The 18,923-nt window shown below is 47.6% G+C and overlaps 1 protein-coding gene across 1 annotated transcript; it reads left to right on the top strand.

Annotated features, from left to right (window-relative positions):
- Window positions 1-723: 723 nt before the first annotated feature.
- Window positions 724-4,920, top strand: NRIP3 (nuclear receptor interacting protein 3). The gene is made up of 5 exons (XM_041415014.1): window positions 724-960; window positions 1,561-1,643; window positions 4,172-4,311; window positions 4,674-4,726; window positions 4,819-4,920. The coding sequence occupies exons 1-5, from the start codon at window positions 724-726 to the stop codon at window positions 4,918-4,920; spliced, it is 615 nt and encodes a 204-aa protein (XP_041270948.1).
- Window positions 4,921-18,923: the final 14,003 nt, after the last annotated feature.

The following is an 18,923-nucleotide window of genomic DNA, read 5'->3' as shown; positions in this document are numbered from 1 at the left end:
TCCTCTTGTGGTATGGCACTCAGGATTGGTTCCATTTAGCAGCTAAATAAAAGTAGAGGGGGAAAAAGGCACAGAGGGCAATTGTAGACTTTCTTTGTACTTAGGTGGTGAATATAATTGGAAAGCTGATTTGTTACATCACTACCATCTTGAGAGGCAACATGCTTCTCCCAGAGCAAATGGAAATAACACAGGAAGAGAGAAGTGTTGGGAATTCTGGGAGGATACCTACCACTTAGGTGGTGAATATCACTGGAAAGCTGATTTGTTGCACCACTACCGAATTCCCAATATCAAGAGATGAAGGCAGTTGTGGTTGAAACACCAGCTTGAAAAGGCTGGACTTGTTTGGATTCCTATATGCAATCAAACCTTGAATTTGAGTTTGGTAAAAGAAAGGCATCCCTCCAAGGTCTCAAAGGTGTTGAAACACCAGCTTGAAAAGGATGGACTTGTTTGGATTCCTATATGCAATCAAAGCTTGAATTTTTGGTAAAAGAAAGGCATCCCTCCAAGGTCCCTCCAAGGTCTCAAAGGCTAATAGTTTGAAAGTATTATTCCCTTTGCAAAACAAAGTTCTTTTTAGTCAAAGACAGGCAAGCCAGACGTAGCTAGGAAGAACAGCTGTAGTCTGGGAATTAGGGAGAGCGGGACTTCACAGCCTCCCCCCTGTGAGAGCAGCGCTGGCCCCTGGGCACCACAGGCAGTCTGGTGGCACAGGCCATGGTGTGGCTTTCCTCTGACTTGACCCTGCTCTTCTGTGTGCGTTCTTCCCTAAAGCAACCACACAACATCCTGCAGAAGCGCCTGCTGGAGACAAATTTATCCAAGTTCCGAGGCAGCCGAGGCAGCTGGGCTCCCAAGGGTGATCTCTCATCACAGACCAACAAGCTGAACCAAACCAAACTGGGCAGCTCGGGCAAAACTGAGGATGAAGAGCTCATAGTGGTGAGCTGCCAGGTAATAGTCCCTCCACAGCCTTTTGTGGTTTTTTTTTGCTGCAGATTTTTTTTCCCCACAGTCTCAGGCTGTGCTCTTATTCTCCATGTTTCCCAGTCAGGAAACACGTGCTCCCACGGGACTGTCACAGCTCTGGGGCTGCTGTGGCAGAGATGCCCACCTGGGAATCACAGAGAAAACTGGTGTGATGGGTGTCTTCCCTTACACACCGGGGCAGAGGGGACAGCTAAGCTGGGGCAGCGTGCTGAAATGCTGGGGTATAATCCCATGGCAAATCCCTGTGCTCACAGCCTGCTTGTTTTCCTCAAGTGCCATCCCTATTTTCTTTGCCCAAGGGCAGTTTCACATTTCTATTCCTTAGCCCCATGCTCATTTGTATTTCCCACTCTGCACAGCATTCCCTCCTTCCTGGGCTGCCCCATCTGCTCTCTGCAGGGGCAAAGGAGCCAGGAAGGGCTCAGGACCCCATGTGCATCTGAGCGTGCAGGGGAGCAGGGATGAGCTGGCATGAGGAGAGCTCATGGGCACCAGAGTTCCTGGACACTCTGGTGCTCATCCTGCATCCCACACATCATTTCCCATCTCTTCTTGCTCTTGCAGTGTGCGGGGAAGGAGCTGAAGGCCGTGGTGGACACCGGCTCACAGCACAACCTCATGTCATCGGCCTGCCTGGACAGGCTAGGGTAAATATCCAGCTGGATTTCTGTTCTGCAGGAGCATGGCACCTGGCAGCACAGGCAGTGTCCTGGGGCTGGGGTTCTGCCCATGTCACTGATGGTTGTTCTAGAAGGGCTGGGCAAGCCCCTGACCCTCCTGTTACAACCAAACTGTCCCAGCCTTACATGGCAGGGAGGCGGAATGGAATAGGGTTCACTGATGGTTGTTCTAGAAGGGCTGGGCAAGCCCCTGACAACCAAACTGTCCCAGCCTTAAATGGCAGGGAGGCGGAATAGAATAGGGCGCCACTCTGTTCACCTCTGAGGGAATCCCTTCAGAGGGTTGGATGCATTTGTGTTTTTTCACTGCCTGCTTGTCACTCAGTGCCTCACAAAACAGCTGAACCTTCCCCAGCCTTCTGTGTCCCCAGGGCAGCCCAGCCCAGCTCTGCAGGCTCCCGTGGCAGGGCAGGGACAAGCTGCTGGACATGCCCCCAGCCTGCTGGCCCAGGAATGTATTTACATTTTCCAAAGTAAAGAAGCTGTGTGCATGCATGTTCTCAGAATTGGGTGTCTGATGCTCCTCGCAATTACAAATTTCCCCTGGTTGGAAGAAAAGGAAAGGTATTTAGGGATTATTAGAGGTGACTGATAGCCATTTGCAGCACAACTCTCTGTCATCTCTGAGGAACAGGACCAGGCATCAGCTCACAGGATATCAAGGAGGTTTTGGCACTTTATTCCCATGGAGTCATTGCTTTTTGCAGCTAACTTGCAATAATTATGAAAAAAAGATAAAATTACCCCAGGTCACTGAGCACTACTGCATGGCCCTGACTGAATGGTGCCTGTTCCTGCCCTAACATTAATTACCTCTTTGCACAACAGTGCTTAGTGATGGAAGGTGGCTGTGCTTAACACAACCTTGTCACAACCTGTGGAGCAGCTCAGGCAAGCTCAGGCTGGCCACACGATGGCATTTGGAGGCATTTCATGCTCTGGGACAGTTCCTCTGCTCCCTGTGTTTGTTACATGTGTCCAGTGCAGTCCTTGCAGCGCTGCTCTGCTGCAGCAGCCCTGTCCTTCAAAGAGCACTGAAGAAAGAGGTCAGAGCCTGTTTTTTCTGCTGCCCAGGTCCCAGGGCACCCAATGCCTCAAAGTGGCACTTGTGTCTCTGATGCTCAGGCTCAATTCCTCCTTTCTTTTTCAAATTTTTTTTGTGTCTTGTCATGATGCCAGTGATTCTCTCCCTCTCTCTGAGGAAAGCAGTGGAGTAGGCTCACAGCTTGCCAGCATGAGAAATCCCCTGTGGAGCTGTAGGAGGTGCAGGAGGCGGCCGAGGAACTCACGAACTTCTGATTGATTCAGTGTTCCTGCTGATTTTTAAGGCCAGACTCCAAGAAAGCAGCAGAGGGGATCCAGCTCCTTTTCCCCGCTACCCCTCACTGGTCTTGTGCCTGTGTTAAGTGGTGTGGGCAATGCCCACCTCAGTCCTGGAGCCTTTGAGGGGGCTGGCCCCCAGGACAGATGGACAGACAGACAGACACAAGCACTGCTGCAATGCGGCTCAGCATAAAGCTACCTCAAATAGCTGAAACTTGATCTGGCTTTTATCTGAGAGAGAGATCAGCACCTCAAACGGCCTTTCCATTAGATTCTTGCTCAGTTTAAAAGAGAAACTGAAGCTAAATATTTAATTAGTATTGTCAGACTGCTTCAAAGGGTGTAGATAGAAACTGTACCTGAGGCATCTCTGACGTCCTTTTTTCTTTTCTTTGGGCTGAATGTGATTGATCTGTCCCCATTTCCTCAGAACAAAGGCAGCAGCAGCACCTAACAAACTAAGAAACACGGATTGGGCCACCCTGGACGTGAGCCGTGTTTGGCATGGAGAAAAGGGGACTCAGGGGGTGCCTTATTGCTCTCTACAACTGCCCAAAAGGAGGCTCAAGTGAGGTAATGAGTGACAGGACCAGAGGAAATGGTTTCAGGTTGTGCCACGTGAGGTTTAGTGTGGGTATCAGGAAAAATTTCTTCCCTGCAAGGGTGGTCAGGCCTTGGAACAAGCTGCTTAGTGAAGTGGTGGCACCACCATGCCTGGAAGTGTTCAAAAGATGTGTGGGTGTGGCACCTGGGGACACAGCTGGACTCGATGACCTCAGAGGTCTGTTCCAACTTCAGCATGTCTGTGATGCCATGGGGACACAGTGTCAGCTCCACTCGTGGAAGCTGGAGTGAGCTAACCCTTCCTCACACCCACACTGCATTAGAAGCAATTCTGTATTCCCCGAGTCTCAGGAAAATGTAGGAAAAATATTCCCCTGGTAAAACCCAAAATGCATCACAGAACTGTGCTTGGGCAGCACTGTGGGTCATGCTGTGGTCTGCAGAGCACCCACACAGAACCTGCCATGGAAGCAGCTTTCCAACAGCAGTGTGGCAAATGAGCAAGCCAAGAGCACTTCAGCTGTAAGCACCCTCCAAGCACCATTGCTCCTTGCTGGAACAGCCAAGCCATGGCCATTTGATGTTAGGAGTGTTCTCAATGTCCACAGGTTAAAGGAGCATCTCAAAGCACTCCCTGTGGAAGAGGAGATGGTTTCCTTGCCAAACAAGGTGAAAGCCATTGGGCAGATTGAGTGTCTGTCCCTCACAGTGGGAGCCATCCCTGTGGAGTGTGCTGCCCTCGTCGTGGGTGAGTGCACAACCCTCTGCTCCTCCACCCTGGGCTGGGGTCTGCTTCCTCTCACCCCAGCAGGAAAACAGAGCTTTAGGAAGATGTTAAAATCCAAATAGAGCAAGTTCTTGTTTGTGCCCCAGCGGGAAGGGGGAGGATGTGTTCACAAGCTTGGCTTTGCCATGCTGATGGAGCAACCACTGCAGGCACATCTGCCTGCCCTCCTGCCCTCCTGTGCCCTCTTGTTCTCCTTTGAGTCAGTCCCTTTATAAACAGGGCTTTGTTTAACAGAGCAACCACAAAGGAAGGATGGAGTCACTGACAAAAAGCCCAGGAGGGCATTTTGGATGTATAAATCTGAAATGTCCTGTTTTTTTCAGAAGACAACGACCAACCCTTTTCCTTTGGGCTGCAGACACTGAAGTCTCTGAAGGTAGGAGTTTTCCAGCAGGATGCTGATGGGAGAGCTGGGACCACCCTAACTTGCAGTTTTCCCTCTTACCTAAAGACATTTATTCTCTGCAGTGTGTCATAAACATGGAGAAGCACCACCTGGTTCTGGGGCAGATGGACAGGGAAGAAATCCCGTTTGTGGGCGCTGACAGTGCTGAGGCAGGAGAGCAGTAAGTCTGGGGAGGTGAGCTGCATGTGCATCCCTCAGCCTGCTGGCAGTGCCCCTGGCAGGGCCACACAGAGCTGCCAGACCCTTTGCTGGAGGTGAACGAGAGGTCAATGGCCCCGGCAGAAATTGTTTGCATCAGCTCATCAAATTTTGAAATGGAGTCCCGAGTTTTCGGCAGCCTTTGTCAGCTTTTACTGTTTTTTTTCCTAGTAAGCATTGTGCATCAAAGTGGGTGTCTGACAAGACATGCACAGGGGAATGCCTTAGGAAATGTACTTTTTGGAGGTCACCAGAAAGACTCCTTGAGGCTGCTTTGACAGCATCCACAAACAATTTTTTGTCTGGAAAATATTTATGAAGCAAAGCCAACAAACCCACATAAACGTTTGAGAGAGAGATCCTGCCTGGAGATAATGGTGTTGCCACTTCCTCCCCATTACCCCAGCAGCCCTCCTGCCAGCTCCTCCTGGTGTCCCAGATTTTTCCAGCCTTATCTCACTAAAGAAAGATAAATGTGTGCTGCACCTCTTAAATGTGTGTAGCCGTGGTGGCTGGCTCTGCAGGCAGGGCAAACCCCTCCTCCCAGGCACTGCATGGGGAGCCATGCAGGAACACAGGCTGGGCTCCCTGTCTCCTTTGAAACAGAGATGGACAGGCACAGCGTGCCTCTGTTACCACTGCACTGATAAATTATTTCTTAGAACTGCTTTCAAGGCCAAATTACAAGTTTTTTTTTCTTTTCCACGAAAAGCACCTGTTTTACTAAATGTTTTTTCCTTCCAGTTTCAGCAGCTTGGAGGCATAAAGAGAAATTGAAACATCATCCCCACGCAGGAGCTTGATATCAAAGAAATCCTGTGCAGCTGTTCCAGATGAAACAGCAACGTGCTGCTTTGAAAACATTTACACTAGGCTACAGTTTGAGTAGAGCTAAATGAAATCCTGTTTGTAGCCAGTAATTTAGAGATATTGTCATGTTTATCTATGGGTTTTGAGAAACAAATGTGTGCTTATTTTCTGGACTTTTCTATATTGTGTCCTCTTTATTACAAACAGTTGGGAAAACCTTATGAATTTCTTCTGATGAGAAAAATACTTTTTATAGTGGCCTCATATGAGTAATTGTACTTAGCTGAGATTAGAGGCTATCAGAATGAGATTTTTATTAATGATTTTTCCAGGGGCTAAGCATTTATATTCACTTAATTGATATTGCCACATTCAAATGGCCATTACCAGGAAGTTACTCAGAGTAAAATAACAATGTTAATACCACCTAGGAATTATAGCTCATCCTGTTAGCATAGTATTGTTGTCATGTAATTATGGATGCAACTGCTGGCTTGATGACAAAGAGCAATTGCAGAATTATTAATGGGTTACAGGCTTCTTTGCAGTGGTGTGGCAGAAGCACAGGGACAGGGTCTGGGAGGGCTCCCAGGATGATCTCCCAGCATGGAGTTGGCACCAGTGCGGGGGCTCAAAACCCTCTGAGCAGGGAAACTCTGGGCAAGACTTGGCTGCCTTCCTGTGGGGGTAGTCAAGTGAATCAATCATTATACCGGGTCAAATAGCAACAAACGAGCACAGAAGTGTGCTGTCTGGAAAGCAGGAGATGCAGTGCCCTTGGCTGTCCCTGCCACCAGGAGCTGTGCCTCTCCCTGCCCACCCAGCACCAGCCTGAAGCCCCCGCAGTGCCCGTACTGTATTTGCGGGGTTCCCAGACGAAGTGAGGAATGGTGAATCTGACTCCATGTTCTTAGAAGGCTAATTTATTAGTTTATGATCTATGTTATGTTAAAGAATATTAAGCTAAATTATACTAAAGATTACGGAAAGGATACAGGCAGAAGGCTAAAAGATATTAATGAAACTCGTGACTCTCTCTCCAGAGTCCGACACAGCTTGGTCATCATTGGCCAATAAGTCAAAACAATTCACACTAAACCAATGAAACAATCACCTGTTGGTAAACAACCTCCAAACCACATTCCAAAGGAGCAAAACACAGGAGAAGCAAATGAGATAATATTGTTTTCCTTTTTCTCTGAGGCTTCTCATCTTCCCAGGAGCAAAATCCTGGGAGAAGGGATTTTTCCAGAAAATATGACAGTGACACGCCCGGGCCATGGCCAGTGCAGGTTATTGACTCCAGCTGCACTGCAGTGCTGCTGCCAGAAATGCCATGTTTTTTATACCTGTCTACAAATCGCTTGGGTTCCTAAGTGCAACCCCTGATGACCCTCAGGGGAAGTGGGAGTTTTTGCCAGGAGAAGCACTTCATTTGGTGTCATTGTCTTGGAGCAGCAGGGTTGCTGCTTCCCGTGCCACACAGTATTGCCTGGGGGAGCCTGGCCTCACAAACACAGCTTTTTATGTTTTCAAAACCTGTAGGGAATGAATCACTGTCATCCGCTGGAGAGGCATCTCTAAAATTCAGAATAATCTGCTTGTGATGTTGTGCATCTGCTGATGGCCAGTCCTGCTGGATCCTTAAGGGATGCAGTTGTGCTGCTCTGGCAGCTCTGACTTACCAAAACCGCTTTGGCCCTGGATCAGCCACAAGCATCGCCGGCATTCCCTCTTCGGAATCCTCTTGATGGTTCTGGCTGAGAATCTGAAGGTTTTGTCATCTCATGGCCTTTGGCAGCCAGGCTCCTGCCAGCTGATCCAGTGTGTGCCCACCCTGCCATTCCATGCCTGCCAGAGCATCTCAGCTGGAGCTTTATCTCCTGCAGTGGGTTTGAACCTTTTTTCCATATTGGGTATATCCAGCAAACCTGAACTATCTGTATTTTGAGCTATTTTCTATTTTGGTGATAAGTTTCAGTGCTTTCTCTACATACAGTATTTTATATAATACAGCTATAAATATAAAAATATATATATTTACAGGGTTGGGCTGCCCAGGGTAGTCCCACTGATGTGTTGTAGAAATATTTCACTAAATATGAAATATATTTGATTATTTTATATGCTATGAGTTTGGTATTTTGGTACTTTTTTCTTTCTGTGCATATTACTGTGCTAAATGTCAATTTAAATCTAAATAAAGTTATACCATTATCGCTGTTTATTTGCTTGTGTGCTAGACAGGCTGGTTTTTTTTTTTTTGTTTTCAGTGCATTTCTCTGTTAAGAAAAGGATTTTTTTCATTCTTAGGTTTGTTGGGGCTCTACAGTGCTTTTGGAAATGCTGTTGGGAATTGCCGTGGAACTGAGGGAGAGTGGCATTTGGGATGAATTAACCAGGGCAGGTTAAATGGCACACAGCACTTGGGCTAAAAGGCGAGAGCATGAAACCCCAACCTTCTGTGGCCATGGCTCTTCCTCCCGACGGAGGAATGAGATCTATGAGATCCTGCTGTTTCCAGGTTTACCCTTTAGACAGCTGTTTAGGTGTTTATGCTGTGTTCAGTTAGCTTGATGGATATGAGAGTCCTTTGTGAACTCTGGAAAGCTGGGAAAAGAAAGGGGCCAGAACACGAGAGGTGAGGCATGAGTGCCACAGCCATGTGAGCACAGGCAGAGGTCAGGGTCTTCCCCAAAGCTTTGAGTCTGGATTTAGGGACTCCTGTCTCTGCCTGAATGGGCTTTAGGATGCTTCAGCAATAGTTGAGCTCTGTATTACTGATGAGAAATTGTCCTTTCATCCACTCCAAGTCCCACAGCAACAACCTTTGGTGGAGCAGGAATATTCCACACCCAGTGAAATTGGTTCTCCTCAATGCTGGGCTGGCATTTTCTCAGAGCATGGAAAGAAACCAGGCTCCAGCAATAAGGTGGAGAAAAAAATGAGAAGAATCAATGTACAGGCAAAAATAATGTCTCATGTTTCCTGGAGCTGCTACAGGATTCTAGATTTATTCGTGGTGCTAGAGAACAGAGTCCCAGCACACACAAACAGAAAATATATGGGCAAAATTCCATCCTTTCTGCACAGTGGGGCTAACTCTGGACTGGGGGCCCTTCAGAGGTGGCTCCTGGGAACAGGATAAGACAGGAGAGCTGCCATGGGAGACAGGTATTCACCTCAGTCTAGAGGGATTATAGAATAGGGGAAGTGATACCAGATCTCTGTGTCAAGGACTTACATGGTCACAGGCTAAATGGTACAGCAGCTGAGTGTTGCAGACCAGCTCCACGAGCCCTGGGTGCCTGCTCCTGCTCCTCTCCAGCACAGCTGTGTGCCTGTGCCCCTCTGGCTACCTCTCCCTGGCACAGGTTTGCAGGAAGGCCTTGTAGCCAAGGGACCTTGGCAGGAGGCAGGGGCAGAGAAGAAGGCAATGCCTGCAGCCATGTGGGACGAGGAGGACTCAGGAGATAAAGAAATGAGGACTCAGGAGATAAAGAAACAGCTGTGAGAGGATATTATGAGAAGCCTCTGGGGCAGGAGAGGGTTTTGTTGAACGTTTTACTCAGCTGGTTAATGTCACCATGCTGCACACAAACACCTCACAGGTGAGGCCAAGCACAATCCCCTTCCCAAGCAGCCTCAGGGAAAGTGAGCCAGCTGCTCCTTGGCCAAAGCACTGTTCTTTGTGCTCATGTGGTCAGCAGAATGGGGTGGGACAGAATGCCTCTGCTCCCTCCAAGACCACATCTTGTCTTTGTTTTGGTCATGCTTAAAGCCAAGACAAAGCTCTCAAAGAAGAGGACATTAAACAGAACCCCGGTGAGCCCATTGCAGGCCTTCAAAACCTGGTGGAACATGCAGGATCTTGATGCTTGGGCCCTTGCAATTAAGATGGCCCATGTGGGCAAGGCATCAACACTTCCTGAAAATTGTAGGGACCTGGAGATCTGTTGGAGAGTGTCTGTCAGGCTCCCAACCCATGTCAGTAGGTCACTGCAAGTGATGCAGCTGAGGGCATGTGGGCAGGCAGCAGCAGAGGAGGAGCACCCTGGGGCTGCAGAGAGGGGGTCACCCCACAACCCCACCTCCTTCCACCACATTCGCTACTTAACTCCTTCTGGGCTGGCCACTCTGCCGTGGAAAGTCAGAAGCCATTGGCAGGAGCAGCCCTACAGCCATCACTCACATGCACTTTGGGTCCTGCTGAGATCCACCAACATTTGTTCACCACCAGCAGAGCAGCTGACTAGATGAGAGCTGCTGGGGTGTCTCTTCACAGTTATATCCAGGGTAATCTGTTATCTAATAGCTCTCCAGGGAGGTCGTTTTTACAGGCATTTCTATTACTGATGATGAAGTGATGCTCAACATGTTGTGAAAACAAATCTAATTCTTATGTCTCAGAAGCAAATAACTTGATGACTTATTTCTATATAAACATGTGTCTTGGGGCTGTATATTGCTGGGTTTATTTTATGGGACAAACATCAGCTGAGGCCTGTATTGCTTTTTCAGCTGCTGCTTAATAGATGGAGGTGAAGTATCAGGTTTCCATTAACTGAAAGTCTGCTGCTTTTCCTAAGCTGAGATTCCTCTTGTTTCTCTTTTCCATGGGCCCTGCACTGCCGGCAGTAGCTCAGCCATGTGCTGGTCTCCTCCTCCTCCTCCTCCTCCTCTGTTAACAACCACACAGCTGAGGAGAGGCTGCAGGCTCTGGAGATGACACTGCAGGTATCAGTGACATTTCACCAGAGATGCTTTGCTGCAAAGGCAATCGATTTAATGATTTTGTTACTAGAGCACTGCTGCAACCACTTCCCCAGGATGAGATCTCATCACTCCCAAAGTGGGTGAGAAGCCAGTCGACAGCCTAAAAATATCAGGAGTTTAGGAATAACAGGAAGCCACGGCAGCAGGAGAACTAGCTGGGGAGAAAGCTGCAGGGACTTTCTCTCCTCTTTTTGGCTGCGGTGGGATCGATGGATGCCCGGGGCTCGTGGCTGCCCCCGCAGGGAGACACGGTTGGATTCTCCAGAAAGATGCCTCGGCTCACTCAAGGAGAGGTGGTGTAAAGTTATGTGCTCTTTAAACCTAAACCTGCCCAGAACCCAGACACAGGCGGGGGATCTGCAGAAGGTGGGGAGCTCTTAATGCTGTTTCAGCCTGTGGTGTTCACATGCCCTCTGAACAGAGAGAGATGTAGCTCTCTCAGATTTCTCCTGAGAGAAGCTATGAGAGAAGCAGAGAAAAGAATGATCAAAACAATTCTTATCTCATTTGCTGCTCCTGTGCTCATGCCCATGTGGAATGCGTTCTGGAGATTGTTTACCCGAGGTGATTGCTTGATTGGATTCTGGTGATGGTGTTTTAGATTCATTGACCAATTGGATCCGTGTGTGTGTGTGTGTGTGTCGGGACTCTTGGGCAGAGAGTCACAGGTTTTCTAGTTAGTGATAGTTCTTGTTAGTGTAATATAGTGTAATATAGTTATAGTATAATATAGTATAACAAAGTAATTAACTAGCCTTCTGCTATCACGGAGTTCTGCACATCATTCTTCCTGCCTATCGGGCATCATAACACTGATATCAGCCCCTTGTGCCTCCACCTGTTCCCCTGGACAGGCCAGGGCCAGCACTGATTTACTGCTCACCACCTCTCACCCCTCTCTCTGGCAGACCAGGAGAAGCAACCTCCTCTCTCCAGTGGAGCTGCTGCAGGTGAGGAAACCACTGCCCAACAGCTCGAGGTGCCTCTGGGGTTTCACTGCCTGTGGGGCTGGCACTGCCCCTGTGCTGTGGAACCCAGCAGAGCACGGGGACCATGCTGGGGGCCATGGGCTCTGCTGTCCCCATGCTCTGGCTGGCAGCAGCCCCACGGGTGGCACGGGGGCTGCAGAGAGCCAGTGCCCTGCCTGGGTGCCAGATGCTCCTACCAAGGGATGAAGCACTAAGACAGGACTGACAGGAAGACTGGGGAAGGAGACCAGGAGCCAGCCACCTAAAAACTCTCTCTGCTGTAAGGAGAAGGTAGGAGGGTCAAGTACCTCTGTACCTGCAACCCAGTGAGGCACAGCTGGCCATGGAATTTTCCAGGTGTTGCCAGCTGGGAAGCATCTCAATGGCAATGCTGGCAAAGGCAGCATTGAAAAATACTGTGTAAGGGAAGGAACAATACTGAGATCTCAGTGAGAAAAACCAATATATTTTAAAGTGTTGCTATAAATCTCAGTCCTCTGTTTCTCCACAAACAAAATCACATGGAGAGATCAGGAGAGGGATCAGGCACTTGACAGATTCAAAACATACTGAGTCATGGAGAACAGGGGCAAAGAGAAACTGTGCAACACCAGACGGCACTGGCTATTAATTTGAAAATAAAAACGTAATTGGGAGTTAATCATTGGTCTTTCCTAGATCACAAATCAAAAACCATTTCAAAATCCCTGGGTGGAAGACAAAGCCCATGATGAATGAGTTGCAGCCCAGTGACCTGGTTTTATCCAGGCCAGTACTGATCAGGACAGACGAAAATGCTCAGGATTTTGCCACTAGCCTTTTTGACTGCTGGTGTGGAGTAGAAAACCCAAAACTGGGCAAAATGTGGCTTGGAGCTGGAGTAACAAAGAAACAGGGCCTCAACAGTGCAGTCATATGAGAACCCAGGGAAATGGGTCTGCTGTGAGAGGTGCCCTGGGAAGGTTGTTCAGCCTTCTGGTTTGGCAGGCTTAGAGAGGAAATCTGTGGATTTTAAGCTCCTACTCACAGAGACCTTCTCTGCTGAGAGCATCGTGATGTTTCTTGGTTTAGACTTCAATGGCATTTTTCAGATTGACTTTTCAGCCTAACAGAAGGGGAAATGGGCTCTTGTTCCTTCAGGAGATGACAGTGTATTTTTAAAAACAATTTATGCATGAGGACTAATTAACTTGGCATTTACAGCTTAGCATTCTCTTGGTTAAATCTGCTCCAACTGAGACCACGTTTTGTTGCAAGAAAACTTCTGCTTGGCATTTCCTTCCTTCCTTCCTCCTGCTGCTTCATATGCTGTGACATTAAGGTCATGAGCCACCTTCCAATGTCCTGTTCAGTGACTTCCAATGAAGGAGTGAGTAGAGTGAAGATTTCAGGTTTAGCTGAGCCATGTCTCAGTGGGGACATCTCCCTCATGGTCCTGGTCAATGTTTTAACAGCAAGAAAGTTCCTACTGGGTTCACCTGTACCTATCCAGAGAGCATCTGGGCACAGTGGCAGCAGCAGAAAAGCGACCTGGAGAAAGCTCCAGCACAATGAATCCCTGCAGTTTGTACAAAGGGAGTTAATAGGATGCTCTCATTCACAAATTGTATTAGAAGACACTGATGACAAGGAGCCCGCATCAGCTGCTCATGCTGCACTTCCACTCTCTGCCATCCCAAATCAAGTTAAGGTGATCTAGGTGTACCTCTTATTGCTTCAGGAGAAAAATGTGTCGTGTTTGCTCCTGGGGGTCACAGGTAACCAGAGCAGCAGAGGCCAGGCACAGCAAAGGCACAGCCCCTTCCCTGGCACTGTGAACTGCCATGCTGGCAGGGAGGTCAGTGGGTCAATCCCAAGGGCCAATCCCCAGGGCCCAGCTTCAGGAGAGAAGCTCTCAGGGCTCTGCAGGACGGGATGAAGGGATAACATGCACTAGTCTCAAGACTGGTTTGTGGGAGAGCTGCAGGTCTACATCACGATATGGTCATGTGAAAACACAAACCTTGAATTTCTCTCACTCTTTTAGATTCTTTTCTCTTGATTTTTAAGCCTGAACTGACAAATCTTTGCCCAGCAAGGTCAGTTATTCATCTTCCCTATAATTCCCACAATATGAAACTATAAACATAAGTGGTGGTGGTGGGTAAACAACCAGATCCAAAGGACACAAACACAAGTCCCAAACAAAACCCTCAGTTGTTGTAAAGCTCAGAAGCTCTAACCAGGGGTCCAGTGTGTTAAACATAATACAAATGGAAGGGACTCAGTGTCCAGATTTTGAGACTGATGAGTTAAAATTAGGGCAACTTGGAGGATGAAAAGGAGAGGCAGGATGGCAAAAGGAAGGACACGATGTTTTGGCAAAATTAACTGTGTGCTAAAGTAATCCTTAGGAGACTGGTACTAGTAACCAACTCTCCTGACAGCTCCTTTGCATGCAATATGCTGCTCACCCATCACAGCTGCATTTAGGTGTAGAAGCAGCCTCCTAGGGAGCACTGCTCAGAATGGAGGTAAGTCTCCAGGTAAGTTCAACTCTGTGGGAGGAAAAGCAAGGCTGTGTATTTAGTAGAATCACCTCCATGCACTTATTGACCTCCCCAGAGATCCTGGCTGCTCGCCAGCACTAAGCCACAGGTTGGTCCGAACGGCTTGCAAAGAAAGCCACCCAACTCTCTCTGAATAAGCCCCAAATTTTAATCTTTTAATTGTTGCAGCAAATCTCTTTTCTGCCCTTGAGCTGAGAGAAGTGGGTGCTCTTGTCAGGCAGAGAACAACCAGAAGCACATCTCAGAAGCACACGATGTACTGAACTCTCTGGAGACTGCTAATGATGTTTGATTAATTTTCATTATCAGTGTGAGCAAGCTTTGAGCTCTCTCTGCATCTGTCTTATTTAAAGTTGTCTTTTCTTTCTTAGTTAAATAGCAGCTTCTACAGACAGTGATCTAATTGTTCCTCAGCACCTGCTTGAAGCCATCCAAGTTAAGGATGGACATTGTGTAATTTGCAGTACACGTGATTTGGTCTTTAAGTCTCAGATCAAATAAAATGGAATAGCAAATGAGGCAGTAACTGAGTTAGGTGGAAGGTACTGTGCAGGCTGATGCTGAGGTCACAGAAATGCTTGGGCTGGACAACAATGACAATGGAACAAATCAAAATACGTGTGTTGTGGCCACCCAGCAGCAGGATGAACAGCCTTCCAGTGGATATCCTGAACTCAATAACCCACAGAATGCTTTCTGTCTACCAGGGCAACTGGCTTTTGCAGGGGATTTTATTCTGAGTCTTTGCTGTGTTGCAAAACTCTTCAGCCAGGGGTTGGTGAGTTCAGGTGCGGCTGTTAAGTGCCCAGGATGAGCTGTGTGCTGTCACCTCTGCGCCTGTTACCACCCTCAGGCGCAGTGCAGGGAGCCCCTGTCACTCACACCTCCCAAAACTTGTCCTGGGTATGGCCATGGCCATGCCAGGACAGGGAATTTAACAGTCACAGAGCTGTTCATGTGGCAGGAAGGGGATAGATAACCCTATCAGCACTCAGCTGCAAGCTCCTCTCAGTTGGGCAGTCCTGGAGGAGTCTTTTTGTGGGTCCTTTGGTGAGCCCTAGTAAGGATCTCAGCTGTTTTTTGGTTATCAAGCCTAATTTTGATTCCCACCTAGCCAGATAACCACATGAACTGTTGAGGCAAATACAGAGCAACTGGGAGTGGTACAGCCAAAGCCACAGACTGAGCTCTCAGTCTACATATGAAAAGCTTAGGATCTGTACAGGAAAAAAGTTAAAAAAAAAAAAATCATCCTCTACCTCACTATAGCATTACACTGAACTGGAAGGCAGGAAAATTTATCCTACTTTCCTCCATCCAGCTTCAACGCCCTGAACTCATCTCTATGCTCCCTATTTTTTATCTGCTCCTGCTCATTTGCCTGAAGAACTGCTGGCTTGATCAGTCTCAAGGCTTTGCTCATGGAATGCCAGGAGGCACCCAGCTTTTGGAGGACTGGCAGGACAAGGCTCACCCCCAAGAAAAGCAGATTGTTTTGTCCAGGACATTAGTCCAAGCAACTATTTGCCATCTACTACATGAAATCAGGAGTTACTTGAAGTGCTATTAGATATTAATTCACTTCAGCACGCAAGGAGAAGCAGCACTAATGAAGAAAAGAATATAGTCCTGGAGCCAAGCCACAAGTCATTCCTGATTACATTCCCGAGGAGCAGCGTGCAGCAGGAATGGCAAACCAAACTCAGCCTTTCTCCCTGTGTCTGGGTGCTGGGGAGCTTAATACCTCTGCTCTGACGATCAAAACACCATTTGCTATTTCAAACAGATCTTTCCTCCTTGGAAAAAGCTTTTGGCAATTAAAGAGGAGGCGTTGTCTGGGTTGAAAGCCGGAGCCTGGGCACGCTGTCGGGCGCGATGAGGCAGTCGGGGGGAAGCTGGCAGGAGCTGCTTTGCAGGGTGTTGTCATGGGAACAGAGCAAGTAGGGCAGGAGCTGCTCCGCATCCTCCTCCCAGGCGCGGTGGCACAAAATCGATGCTGTTTGCAGAGCCAGCTCTCCGGCTGTCTCCAGCAGAGATTGAACCTGAATGAAATCTCTGGCCAAGGGCAGAATCTCCCTTTGTGAGAAAGCGGTGTCACTCCTGATTTGAGTGGAAGACTTTGGTGCACATTTTAGCTGCCTGTGAATCTGGCAGCCATAATGGTCAGCGGGAGCAGACAAAGGGTTGATCTTGGTCAGCGAGTGCATCACCGTGGTGGGCAAGCTCAGAATATAAAATATTGCCACAATGTCAATGTTTGTGGTCATCTGAAGTACCAGACTCACCTTGCACAATGCTGTCTTTGAATGCAGCTTTTTTCCTCTGTGCAAGTCTGTGTATGAGGAATTGTTGAAATTTTCTTTATGAGAAATACTTTGCGTGGTACTGTGGTTGCTAGGGACAAACAATGGTAGTGAATGGTTTCCTGGATAAAGAAGAATGCAGAGATTCCTGCTCTTTCAATTATTAGGAATATGTAACTAAAAGGAAAAGAATGTTAATGTGGCACCACAGAGACCAGTGGAAGCAGAATTAAATGCAATAGACAAGAAAAGATCTGACAAAGGATGAAAATGCTAACAGAAAAAAGAGCAAAATGCAATTCATTGCCTCCAAGATTTCATTTTGCCCAGGTCTGCTGGCAAAGAAAAGCTCTCCTAATTAAAGCAGGCATCTGCAGAGTAACTGCATTGCTGCCACTGACCCAGGCCAGCAAGGTGCTGAGTGAACACTCCTCATTTCCTATCCACAGCAAAGTGTGAATGAGGGGCCCGCAGCCATCCAGGGCTTGCTTGATACATGCTTTGGAAAAATGACCAAAATAGCAGGCAAGGGAAGAAAATGGAGCCAATGCATGGAGGGCTTCCCAGTTTGTTTGTTGAGGTCATTGAAAGCCCGCTCTGCTTAGTAACAAGTCTGAGGCAAGTAATGATAAACTTAGCCACAAAAACGCTTGGAGTTGTGTCATAAACAACCTTACCTTGCCTTTAATCTCCCTCTCCCTGGCTCTGGTGTTTCCATGCAGGCTGCAGCCAAGGCTGGAATGAAATGGCTGGCACTGGGCAGAGCACATTCTGGATTCATAGTGACTTTATTCTAGTGCTGATCCCTTTGAACATAAAACAGGAAGCATGAATGTATTAGAGCAAGCCTTGTGGATTACTCTGTATGAGGAAGAAACTGTGGTTCCTTTTTGGGCATGTTTGCCTCTGTGCCTCTAGCAAAAGCTCTCTGGGTTGGAACAAGGAGCAGCAAAGTGTGTGGAGCAGCACTGACCTTGTCTCCCCCAGGAGCAGTACATGCAGGGCATCTGAGGTCTTGCTGGATCAGGGCTGGCAGAGGCTATTTATAAGTTTTGGATTAAACAAACAAATGCAGAAGCTGTTCTTTGTGCTGCAAGGGATGAAGCCAGAGTTGTGGACTTAGAGATCGTGGTTAAAGAGCTGAAGCCCCTGTCTCAGCCACAAGCTGATGTTCCTTGTATTTGCAGCATTGTCCTTTGCTGAAGGGAGGGGCATGCAGCAGGAATTGCACTGATAAGGGCATGACATATGTCACAAATTGAAGCCATACACAGAACAGGGCATTCTCCCCATGTATGTGATGTGGGGACTCAGCTGCTGCAGTGTGTGAGAGCCCTGACTGACCTTGCATTAGCAGAGAGGGACCTTGAACTCTTACAGCCTGCAGAAAAGTCAGGAGTGGATTCACTGAGACAGAAAGGTAAAATAAATGCATGTCTCTTTCAGCACTTCCCTCCATTTGCTCCATATCATAAATATCAATACAAATATAGAAATACAGAGGTAAACAGTTTGCCCAGCCTGCCCTTTCCATATGCATGCATTTCTGCTGTGAAAAGCTTTATGTAACTCCTGACAGCAGATTGCAAAATAATGCCTCAGTTATGGAAGGAAGCCACAAGCCATTACATTGCATTACTCTAATGTAATGGGTCCCTGAGATGAACCAGATTTGGAGAGCTTGCTTTTATTGTAAACCTTGTGCCCCATCCAGCCCACGGGCATTGATTTCTCTTTGTTTTCTCCAGAGATCAAAGACCACGAGGCCAGAATAGCAGCTAGACCGGAACTGAGCCGCTGGGGTTTTGGCCCCAAACAGAAACTCATGAGACAAAACTGTGCTGTTTATTTGAAGGGATGCAATACCAGTGACAGAACTTCTTCAGGTGGATGCTGATGACCAATCTGCTGAAAGGTGAATTTCTCATTAGCCTAGAAAACTGACACTGTAATAATTAACCTCTTCCTATGTTTTTTTGCTAAGTAAAGGCTGCTGTGACAAGTGCTGCCATCATTTTAATTTTTTAACTGAACGTAGGGAAAAGACAAAAAAAGAATCTGTATTTACTTTGTTTTTCTCCTGTGCAAATGTCACACCACTTTCATGTTGGCAGTAAGTGCAGAAGTGCTGATTCAATCACTTATTTGCATAATCCCTTCAGATTTTTCTTTTATATCATTGTTGATAATGAAAAGATTTTCTCAGATGGGAAAACAAAGGGAAGCAGGCAAGTTCTGAATGTGAATAGGCTGACGTGACATAAAAAGATGGTAATTTGCATTAGTAAGAATGATCAGAATGTGGATGATTGAAATGATGGTAAATAGCATCTATCCCTACCTGCCCTGAGGAACATCCACCCCGTGGCAGTTCACCTGCAGCATGTGGAGCAGCCCTACACCCATTGTTTGACACGGCACAGCAGAGTCCAGTGTAATTAGCACAGAGCATGAAGGAACTTTGCAGAGAACACTTTTAAAATACCCACATTCACACGTGAATCAGTGCAGCACAGCCAGTGTAATTAGCACAGAGCATGAAGGAACTTTGCAGAGAACACTT

The sequence above is a fragment of the Onychostruthus taczanowskii genome, unplaced genomic scaffold (genome assembly GCF_017590055.1).
Source record: "Onychostruthus taczanowskii isolate IOZ18803 unplaced genomic scaffold, ASM1759005v1 scaffold49, whole genome shotgun sequence".
NCBI classification, from domain to species: domain Eukaryota; kingdom Metazoa; phylum Chordata; class Aves; order Passeriformes; family Passeridae; genus Onychostruthus; species Onychostruthus taczanowskii.
The sequence above is the reverse complement of the archived record's forward strand: the minus strand, read 5'-3'. Positions and strand labels throughout refer to the sequence as shown.